General features: G+C 39.8%; 1 protein-coding gene across 1 annotated transcript in view; it reads left to right on the top strand.

Moving 5' to 3' along the window:
• The first annotated feature begins 1,183 nt into the window (after positions 1-1,183).
• Positions 1,184-11,768, top strand: part of DHX15 (DEAH-box helicase 15) — a 57,100-nt gene continuing 46,515 nt past the window's right edge. Inside the window, exons 1-2 of the mRNA XM_032400107.1 lie at positions 1,184-1,432; positions 7,609-8,044. Coding sequence (XP_032255998.1) covers positions 1,362-1,432; positions 7,609-8,044 — 507 coding nt within the window. The 5' untranslated portion in view covers positions 1,184-1,361. The remainder of the gene's footprint in view (positions 1,433-7,608; positions 8,045-11,768) is intronic.

Raw genomic sequence — 11,768 nt, 5'->3', positions numbered from 1 at the left:
GCACATTTATGACAGGCTGGTGCTTCTTAGGGTGAGGCACTTTTTTTTTTTTTAAGATTTTATTTATTTTATTTGAGAGAGAGAGAGCAAGAGAGAGAGAGCATGAGCAGGGGGAGGGGGAGAGGGAGAGGGAGAAGCTGACTCCTCACTGAGCAGGGAGCCTGATGTGGGGCTCGATCCCAGGACCCTGAGATAAAGACCTGAACCGAAGGCAGACAATTAACCCATTGAGCCACCCAGGCATGAGCGAGGCACTTCTGCAGGTACAATTCTAACCTTTTCCCTCACTATTTCTCCAAAATTTTAAAGTACTTAATAGTAGCCCTCAAGCTGGGAAACTGATAATGCCCTGGCGGCAGAGATCCACAAAAGTCGTAAGAGTCATTTCACCCCAACAATTTGCTATGGCTTTAGGGACAGCTATTACGACTATGTGACTTATCTTCCTCAGCCTTAGTGTCCACATTTATAGAATAACACCTACCTTGCAGCGTTACTGTAAGATTGAGGACAGAAGTAGGGTTAATACTGTGGAATCACATAACAGGCTCATAGAGGGGAAAAAAAAAAAAAAAGCAAATTATGCCCTTACTGTCAATTTTCTCTGTTCCAGTAAAAAACATCTACAGAACATGTTGCCTCTGCTGGGTTAAAAAAAAGGGCAAAATGGATCATGGCAAGTCTTGATATTTTCTCACCTCAGTTTCCTTAACATAATTGAAAGGGTCTGGTCAGTGGCTGCAAGTTCAAGATTGGGAGTTACAAAATACTGGATTCCAATTCTGACTCCGCCCCTTATCAGCTAGCTGTATGATCTTAAGTAGTTTCTCAACCTCTCATGGTGTCAGATTCCCCTAAAGCCAGGATAATAAAGATGGATAGACTTTCTTCTCTCTCAAGTTTCTTTTCTTTCTTTTTTTTTTTTAGTCAAAGGGGCAGGCAGGCCATAGGGGATTACCCCTCGGAGCACCCAGGCAGGCCATAGGGGATTACCCCTCGGAGTACCCACACAGAAAGCACAGAGAGCATGTAGGAGGGACAAGGGCGGTGAAACGGAAGGAGGGCGGGCCAACGAGGTGGCGGGCGGGCGGGGCTGGAGTTCCCGCCTCCAGTGCGTGCGCGCGCTCCACGCACGCATGCACGCACGGCACGCACAGCACGCTGCGGAAGCGCGCTCGCAGGCCCAGCCCTCGTCGCCGCCGCCATTTTAGCTCCTGGTTCCGGCCGCACGGTGTAGGCTGTTGTAGCGGGAGGGGTGGGGGTCCTCCAGAGTTAAGTAGCTACCCTCGACTGTACCGATACAGCCGCCGGCTTCTTTTTTTTCTTCTTCCTTCATAACCGCCCGCTCGCAGAGTCCGAAGATGTCCAAGCGGCACCGGTTGGACTTGGGGGAGGATTACCCCTCCGGCAAGAAGCGTGCGGGGACCGATGGGTAAGCCAGGCCGGGGGCGCGAGGCAGCGGCTCGGGCTTTGTTGGGGTCCTGGAGGAGAGCGGGCCAGGATCGGCCTAGCCACGTCGGCCCTGGAGCCCGACCCTTTGTTTCCCTGTGGGCTCCGCTCACCAGTGGCGGGTCGGGGAAAGCGGCGCCACTCCCGGTGTTTGGCTGGGCAAGGGCGCGGGGAGATGTGTGGCGCGGCCGCCGCCCGGCCCAATCGGGAGGGTGGAGAGGCCTGCGTGGCCACGAGGGCGCCTCCGAGCCGAGCCAAGCCGGAGTCACTTCGAGGGGAGCAGGCGGGAGGGAGCCGCGGACCTCGTGGCCTGGGTTCTCCGGTGAGGTCTGGAGCCGGGGGGAGAAGGTGGGGGAGGGCGCGGCGGGAGTATTCGCTTCCAAGGGCACCAGGTAGTCTTCAGGCAGAGCGACCGCGGAGAGGGCCTTGGGGGACGGCTGGGTGCCCCGCAAGGAGAAAGGCGGAGGGCAGAAAGTGAGGAAAGCGCGTGGATTTCTGTGTAGGTTGGGATGGGGGTGGCGGGAGTTGAGTGAGGCGTGCAGACGAGTTCTCGGGGGAAGGGAGAGTAAAGTAGAGGGCCTGCCGGGAGAAAGGAAAACGTGGAGTATACCTGATGGGCTGGAGGGCTGGTAGTTTGGAGCCGCTGCATTTGTAGTTTGGCGGGAGAGCTTGTGCCTCAGTCCATTCAAACACTTCAAAGTAGATACTAGGCAAACTTCCGCTCTCTGCCTACGCTCCCGCCATCTCCTTTATTTCCTGCTTTGGCTAAAATAGTGGTTATTGGGCAGTCCTGGGATGGGAATTGGAAGGCATTTTTTTTTACCCCCAGAAGTTCTTGTTTTATATCTCCCCTCTTTCATAAGTAGTTTTGGAAACACGCAGACACTTTTCAAAAATGTTTTTAGTATTTTTGGCAAAATGTCGCCCGTGGGGAGGTTGTTTGGGAGTTGAAATAGACTCGTGGTGTTTCAGATTGCTTTCCCTTAGCATTTCCTGAAAGCTACAGAGGAATTTAACAGTTGATTTAGCAATTTCATCAAAATCACTTCTTGTGTATTGTGTGTTTTCATTCCTGAAGTTCAGAGATTTATTTGGGTAATTCAGGCTAGAAAACAGAAGTATGCATATCCAAATACTTTTCATAATTTTATTTTGTGTGTATAAGGAATGGAAGGAATCACTGTGTCAAGTTATCTATGTAAGTTCTGTGGGTTTTTGTTTGCCCAAAGTCCTTCATTTCTCTTGGTTTCCAGGTATCTGTTTAGTGTCTGTGGAGTATGAGCCCGGGTAGGGTGTATTGAATGTGGAAAGCAGAATATGTAACATTTTAATCTTGTAGGATTTTCAGTTTACAATGTTAGACATTAGTTTTCTTTCTCTTTAGGATATTCTCCACCCCGCCCCCAGCAAAACTTTAGCACTTTCAGTGAAAGACTCCTTAGAGCTGGAAGTTACTTTGAAGAGTATCTATCATCAGCTCCACTGAAGGGATAACAAATGGAGATGCAGAGTTGTTAAGGTGGCTTGTGCAACCTTACACAGTTTACAGCTGGATCTAGAACCTTGATCTTTCATTCTCACTCTTAGTCTCTTGCTTTTTTCCATTACAACGCAGAATATGGCTGTAGTTAAGTCAATGCAGCCTATTTTAATGACATTTGTAATGGGTTGGTAAAGTAGGGAACACTTGGTTCTTGGTTCCTGTGAGGTAAAAATAAATTGGCATGTCATCTGGCTAAGATGCAACTGATGTCTCGCAAGAGTCAAATTGAACAAAAGACACTAGGATGCAATGAATTCATTTATTCATATTTGTATGTATGTGCACCATTAAATGCTTTGGGATTAGTGGCCCCATGACAGACATATATATGGGGTTGCTCCCTTTCTCTTGCAAAACAGATAGCCTTAGGAAAATGGGGATTTTTTTAGGTCTATGATGGTGACCTTATGATTCTCTTGGTATTATATGATACCTACCTGTTGGTAAAGGAGAGTTCATCTTTGGAATAGAGCCCAAGTTCTGAGATAATTCTGGAGAGGTTTGTATACACATTCCTGTATCACTTCTCATACAACTAATTCTTTAGCAGTGGGTTACAATTGTTAATAGTGTTTGGGTTTTTTTTCCCTCCTCTGTTCGATAATTTCGAAAGTCACTTTTGTTGACTGCCATGCAATCTTGAAGTTGGGGTTTTTTTGTTTGTTTTTAAGCTCTGATAGTTATTAACAAGTGGTTTTATCTAAGGGAGAGGAGCTTGCCAGTCCAATGAACTCCATTACTGAGAAGGAAGGTAATTTGGTGGGAGATTTCATTTAGATTCAGGTTCCCAAACTGTATATGGCGTTACTTATTCTTGCTGTATTTTTATTTGGAGGTCAGGTAGAGAAGTTGAAGGTTTCTGTTACATACTGACCTTATTACTTTTTTCATCATACCACAAAATTTGCTTTATAAAATTATTAACAAGCCAACTGAAGTATGGAAAAAACTTTGCGAACATAAGGACACTTTCCATTTTGATGTTTGTTTTGGAGATTACTTCCTAATAAGAGCTTTTCTCCTCAAGTGTGGAAAAGTGAAACAAATACAGCATATGTAGAATACAGACTGTGCTCCCAAAACTATTCTGGGTGCTAGATATGTATAACCACATTTTCACTGCAGTCCTATGATATAGGTGAGGTTAAGTAACTTGCCCTAGGGAAGACAAGAAATGTCCATACAGAAAAAAATAAAGAAAAGCAAAAAATTTCCCTGAAATCTTCATTCTCATCTTTAACCACTTGATGAACATTGTTTTTAGTCTTTGCATGTTTATTCACAAATATAAACTATAATGTTTAGTATCAGTGAGATGTTTCAATATGGGTTGTTTTGTGTTTTGATTTTCATTTACTAAGAAATGTATCATAAACTAGAATAGATATGCATTATCCTTTTCATTGGCTGTATAATATTCCACTCAAAAGGGGTATCATAACTTATCTACCCACTTTCCTGTTCTTTGGTGTTTAGGTAGTTTCCCAGTCTTTATTGTTTTACAAGTGAAAGGGATGGAGAACATCCTCATGTATACATATTTGCATACTTATATCCTTTGAAGTTCCTGAAGTGAGATTGCCAAATAAAAAGCAAGGCGTATTTAAAATATTCTGATTTTGATAACCAGTTTTTACATCTTCATTAGCAGTACTGTAGTACCTGTTATTCCATGTAGAATTTTAACATGGTATTATAAATTAAACAAACAAACAAAAAAACCCTTCAGTGATAAGCAATATTTATCAGGCATTTACACTGTTCCAGGCACAACTTTAAGCACATAACATGTATTAACTCATTTAATTCTTGAAATACTGCACAAGATCTATGAAGAGCCACATTTTATAGACGAGGAAAGAAATAACTGTGGTCATATAGTTAGCTTAAGTGCTGAGCCAGGATTGAGCTGAGACAGTTAAGAAACATGTGCTTAACAACTGTGTCATAATTGTGTCTACCTGCCAGGATTGTGGCGCTGTGATCAATAAAGCACTGCTTTTTACTCAGTTTTTTTAACAGTAAAACTCCTGTCTAATGAAAGTGCCTGTTTAAAAACAGAAAACAGGCGGGGTTGCCGGGGTGGTTCAGTGGGTTAAGCCCCTGAGTCTTGATTTTTGGCTCAGGTGATGATGTCAGCGTTGTGGGATCCAGTCCCGAGTCGGGGTCTGCGCTCAGCCAGAGTCTGCTTGTCCCTCTGTCTGTCTCTCTCTTAAATAAACTAAAAGAAAAGAAAAGAAAAGAAAACATATACATGGTAGTCTACACATTATTTATGAAGTAATGAGTTTGAGAGATCTCTCAGCTGTTTTTTATCCTCCCTCCCCTATTGAAAGTAGATAGTTTGAATCTTGGGCAACATTTCAGGATGATTGGATTTGCTTTCTGCATCCTTCCTGTTGCCTTATTTTAATCTCAGACTATTTTATTAATACTTGTCTCTTTGCAGATAGTAAATTGAGGCTTACACCCCGCTGTGATCTCAGTGCTCCTTTTTTACTCTTTTTGCCCCCATTTTTTTGGTCGGCAGTTAAATTTTTGTGTCCTTAGAATGTATTTTATGCTCCCTATGCTGTAGTTGTTTTTGGTAATGAAGTTTCTGGTGAAGTAGGCCCTTGAAAAACATCTTTGTATAGATATTACTGTAACAAAGCAAGGTGTTACGATTTACTTTGTCGATCACTCTCCATCCCCCATATTTTATAACTCTGGAAAGGTTAGGTTCATATATGTTAAGTGCCTGGTGCTAGGAGTATAGAAGTTCATTAAACTTCTATTTTTGTCCTGTTGTCTCTTGGTGATCATATAATGGTCTTCTGTCCCACCCCACTCCTAGAGTACTAGAAACATGAATCCTTTGCATTTAGACCAGATGTTCTTTAAGGGTTCTTTTATGTTCTGTGACCTTTAAGATGCATGGTCTTTGAACCATTCATGGCTACAATGCTTCTCACTTTGCTGGGCACATTTCCGTATACCCTGTTAGAAACTTTCTCATTCATTTTTGGGGCAATATAAATAATTAATGAGCACCTTAGACCAGAGGCAGAATGAGAAAAGCAAAGAAAAGATGGTTGATGGCATATTTCAAAGATAGGCCAGGAAGCTGTGAGTTCTGAGACTTGATTTTTTTATGTTTATTAGGTTATCCTTTGGGTTTTTTTTCCCTTTGACTTTCTTGTGCGAGATAGGATGAAAGGCTTCAATCCTAGCTTGTATGTCCTGTGATTCTGTAGAAGGTGAACAGTGGGATTGGAGAAAGGAGGATCACTTTTCATATATGTATTTTATATTTATACGAAAAGTATGTATGTTGTTATATGAAAGTATATATATGAAAGGTGTGTGTATGTGTTTATACACATGATAAAGCTTTTCTTTAAATTCCTATGGAATACAATTATATTTTAGGAAGGACAAAATAAAATGCAATTGGTCTGCTTACCATTTCTGTAATTGGAAACATCCTAACTCCTGCTGGCTCTAGAATTTTAGCTGTATTCTACCAAGGGTTTTCTTTTGTCCTGCTGATGTGCTATTATAGAGAATGAATGGTCTTTCCTACTTGCTACTGATAATTGGTACATGGGAAATTTGTATGTCTTTTGAGTCTTATGGATAAGGAATAATGACATGTTTAGTGGCTTGTCTTACAGCTCTATGTTGCCTCACTATTTCAAGTCTGGGTCCAGATACCTTGTGGCAAGTTTGCTATAGGATTTGGTCTGAAGTAAACTGGATTAGTAGAATAAATAAGCAGAGATTATTTAAAAATTACTATTGTTTTGGGAATCATGTCTGGTAACTGGAAGTAGATACTAAAATTGAGTACTTAAAGTTGACCTAGATTTAATATAGTGGCCATCTGCATTATTTTAACATTCTAAAACAACTTACTGTTGTTCAGTGGAGCTTGTTTTTAATGGTTATGTTTCACTTGATGGATGTCCAAAGTATACATAGGTTTACAAAGTTTTGCAGTTGCTCTTAAGGATATTGTGCAGATGAAAACAAAAGAATGAAAATGTTTTTAATTTTAGTTTTTCAATAGGACAAATATATGCTTATTAAACAAAATTGGGAAAGTGCTGTAAAGTGTAACTTGAAAGCAAACTCACCTACAGTCTTTTAATTCGTGCTTATATTATCGTTAGTGAAATAGAATTGTCTTCGTGTCCAGAAGCAGTTTTGAATTTTGAACATACCTTTTCATGTGACTAAAAAGAGAGTCTGGGGAAAATTGTGATGGCATCCTCTTTTTGCTTTATTTACTCCTACCTTTTCCCCACCTTGCCCTCAGTCTTTAACTTCTGTCTAAGTAGGAAGGGATTTTACTTTACTCAGTCTAGTCTGAGTTCTCAGACTTGTGTTCTCTCAGCTGGTGGTTAAAGGTGTGGAAAGAGACTGCCCCTTAACAGAATTTGAGGTCTCATCAAAGAGGGAAAGATGTTCATGGGTGAGGCATGGAGAATTCTTGATTATAAGGTCTTTTTCATTATTGAGTTTTTCATTGGTTTATTCATTGGCTGTTGGACGTTTCATTCTTTGTGACTATAACACTGCCAAGAACATTTTGTGTAAAATTCAGAATCTGAATTCTAAATTTTTATTTTTAGGAAGGATCGAGATCGTGACCGGGATCGTGAAGATCGGTCTAAAGATCGAGACCGAGAACGTGATAGAGGAGATAGAGAGCGGGAGAGGGAGAAAGAAAAGGAGAAGGAATTGCGAGCTTCGACTAATGCTATGCTTATCAGTGCTGGATTACCACCTTTAAAAGCTTCCCATTCAGCTCACTCAACCCACTCTGCACATTCAACACATTCGACACATTCTGCTCATTCAACACACACCGGACATGCAGGACACACATCACTTCCACAGTGCATTAATCCATTTACCAACCTACCCCATACTCCTCGATACTATGATATTCTAAAGAAACGGCTTCAGCTCCCTGTTTGGGAATACAAGGATAGGTTTACAGATATTCTGGTTAGACATCAGTCCTTTGTACTGGTTGGTGAGACTGGGTCTGGTAAAACAACACAGGTGAGTTATTATTGTATACCATGGTACCTACTGTATTAATGTTCATGTTTACTAAATGTTGCTTATTTGATCCTAGTAGTCCTTCACCTTGTCTTTCTGGTAGAAACATCCCGAAGAATAGCTGCTTAGACGCTTAGCACTTTTTAGTGACACACGGAGTGGGCATCTTGTAGGGAGTGCCTATTTTCCTGAGTCTAGGGGAAAATAGCAGTGCTGTTTTGTTAACTTTAAGTATGGCAGAATGATGCTTTCCGGCCACTTTGACTCTGGGGTGGTACAAATTTGGAGGTACAAGTTCTGTTTTCCATTGCTTGAGTGTAGAGATTTGAACCATTGGGGCAGTTTTGTTTTTGTTATTCTTGTTTGTTTCTTTGTTTTGAACCATGTGACTATTATCCTTTTTTTAAAAAATGGAAGAGCTAAATAAAGTCTCTTTGCCCGTGACCTCCACATCCATCTAGTTAAACAGCCCCGGAGACACATCGCAGTAAGCACTAGTGTCTTGTTAGTAATAAATCTAGGATATTTTTCAAAAATGGATGAACCATTGTTTACTGGGCCCATCTTACAGACCTCTAGGCTGCTTCTAATGGTTGTTTTTCATGAGCAAGTAGATCCAATAGAGTATACTACGGAATTTGAATTTTTATGAATCTGATATGTGAAAAATGGTATTTTGGTGTAATTTTTAATTTGCATTTCCTGTTACCAGTGAGGTGTTAACCATATTTTCGTATGTTTGAGCCTGACCGCCAGTTAAGAATTTCTAAGAGATTACAAAAGTAGTAGTCCCTGGCCATTGTAGAAAATCTGGAAAATCCAGGAAGTGTCGAAATGAATTTAATAATTCCTCTTACCATGTAGAGGTCATTATTATTATATTGTGTTTCTTCCTGGCTTGTTTTCCATGTTTATGTTCCTGTGATACATGTTTATAATTGAGCATACTGCATATACAAGTTACCATTTTTTTTAAGTTACATATGCCACAAACCTATCAATTTGGGTATATCATGGAGATATTTTGAAGGCTACAATAGAAGGCTTTTAAAGACTGAGCATTAGTGAATATGGTTGTTCTTTGTAAGTGAAAAAAACTTAGTGTTGATGTTAGGAACTGAAACTGTTAGGTTTATTTTTATCACCGTGTGGAAATTTAAATAATGTATGAAAAGATATAATTTTAAACTTATTTTAAAGATTTAGTATTTTAAAGAATTATTTCAACTGGTTTATCTGCTTTGCGTAGTATTTAATTAGCAATTGGATAAAGCTAGGTGCTATGTCCTTTGTATGTATTTGTTTCAAGAACACTATAAGGAAGTTGTTAATCACCATTTTACAGATGAGCAAAATGAGCCTTAGATTCATAAGAATCTTAGAGGTTTAGTGGGTTGCCTGTGGTTACATAGTAGATTTAGGTGGGTTCGGGATTTAAAGCCTTGTCTCTTTGTTTTATAGCCAAAGTTATAGTTACTTCATTCCGCTATTCTTTGATCTTACCCACGTGGTTAACCTTGTTCCAGAGACGAGTTTCTTTAGTAGCAGTTAATTTAGAAGGTCAAGTCAATTCAAAATGAGAGGTTTGTGATTATTTGGATGAATATTTGTGGTGTTTTTTGTTGTTTGTTTTTGTGTACTTAGGATTGCAGGGCAATTGGGGAGTTCAGAGGGAAGCTGAACAGCTTAAATAGTGAATTTCTTACCCAAATGTTTTTTTGGCATGCTCCTATTAAAATTTTTGACTCAAAACCATTAAGAGTAAGCCATTTTTGGTTATCTTTTTGTGCCTGTCAGAAAATGAGACCCTCCAAACAAAATCTCAGGTTTTGACTCTTTTGACTGAGACTCACAGTAAAAGTCATTTTGCATTGCAACTTGGTATATTCATACTATATCCATATATAAGAAACTAAAGCCAGTTCAGGGTGAACGGAGGCCCAAGTTCAGAGAAGAGAAAGCTTTGTATGCTCCGGCCAGCATATAGGGTGTATGAAGAGGGAGATGGGGCAGGTGAGACTGGAACAGCAGGCTGTGCCTCAGTGTATCAGGCGGTAGATCGGGGAGCCGTCAGAGCTTTTTGATAGGGATTTTTACAAAAATGTCTTCTGTCTAGTGAGAATGTTGATGACAGACTACGTAGGAAGTCATAACAAAAATTTGACTGCATATAAGGTAGTAGAATGGAGAATAAACAGTAGATTGGAGTTAGGATGTTAATATTACTGATGGGACATGGGAGGGATTAATAAGTATTGGAGGAAGGTGTGAAATGGTTTTGGTTTTGAACTTGTTGAATTTGGGGTATCAATAAAATATTCATTCCTCAAGTGGAAATGACCACTAGGTTAGGATGGGAAACATAGTTAGGATTGTCACTGTGTTATAGGTAATAGTGGAAGTCAGGAGAATAAGTAAGACCAGTCAGACTAGAGGGCTGAGGATCAGTTTTTAGGGAGGTAGCCTCAAATGGAGGAAGAGAAGAAGCTGAAAGGAAGGAATGATCCCTGGCTTGAATAGGTTAGTACACTGCATATTTCAGTTCCTGCTTCCCTTCTTAATGCTGTTCTTAGAAATGTGAATAGATGCATTGACTGCGCCGTTTTCCAAATATTGTCTGGGAACCCTTGAAGGTTCCTGAAACTCTTTCAGAGGTCCTGGGATTTTCTTTGTATACTTCCAACAAAACAAAAATTGTGCAACACATTCAAAATTGAAGCCGATAAGAGAATCCAACAGTCTTCTATTAAGCTAGACATTAGAGATATGCAAAAATGTAAAACAGTGTACTCTTACTGCTAATTTTTTCTTTTTCTTTTTTTTTTGTTTGGAAGATGTAATTATTTTTTCATAGAAAATCTTCTTGTTAGCATAGAATGGGTTTTTATTGTTAGGAATTAATAAATATTCTGAAAGTTTTTCGGTTTTAATTTCCTCATATAGTAAGTCTATTAGTTATTTGTGGCATCCTTGGTTATTTTAAGAGTTTAAGAAGTCCTGAGATCAAAAGTTCAAAAACTGCTGAATTAGCCAAAAATGTTTATCTTGCTTTTAAAGTGGGAGTAATTTGTCCATTTCGCTGGAGTGAACTTAAAAAACTTTGAATATTCTTGCCTTGAGAATTCCAAAATAGTTTTAAATAGCTTTAACTGAATGGTAAATGTTTCTTTGAATTTCATTTTGTTTGGTCTTATAAAGTACATTTTGCCTTTGTAAGAGACTTGTTGAAGATAAATATATAAAACTTTGCTGGAAAACCACTTAAACTTTGGTTTGTGGGTTTACAGACCTAGAGAGACCCTTCTCTTTTAGGGTAGTAGTTATTTCTGTTCATTTTAAGTCCTTTAAAGATACACATTGTTACATTCTTAGAGAAGTGACATAGTCACCCCTCCCCTTTTAGATTTGTAAGTGAAGACAGTTATCCCCAAATTGCAGAAGTAACCTAACTAAAATGTAGTGATGGTATGGCAACCAATGTTCTTAAAAGTGCCTTTGTACAAATCTGGTACTGAAACCCCTGCCACCCACATTTTCTTTAGCATTTGAGTTTGACAGACTTTTGGACGCTTTGATGGAGACCCATCATGACTTTAATGCAGTGGATTCCCATGTAATGTAGTGATTACTTAGATTTTTCCCATGGTTCTTACCCAGGTAAGTGAGTGAAGAGCCATGAAATTAGAGGTTCTATTAGCTTCTGTTGATAATGGAACAAGGAGGA

The sequence above is a fragment of the Phoca vitulina genome, unplaced genomic scaffold (genome assembly GCF_004348235.1).
Source record: "Phoca vitulina isolate PV1807 unplaced genomic scaffold, GSC_HSeal_1.0 scaffold3, whole genome shotgun sequence".
Classification (NCBI taxonomy): domain Eukaryota; kingdom Metazoa; phylum Chordata; class Mammalia; order Carnivora; family Phocidae; genus Phoca; species Phoca vitulina.
This window is presented reverse-complemented; position numbering and strand designations above follow the sequence as displayed.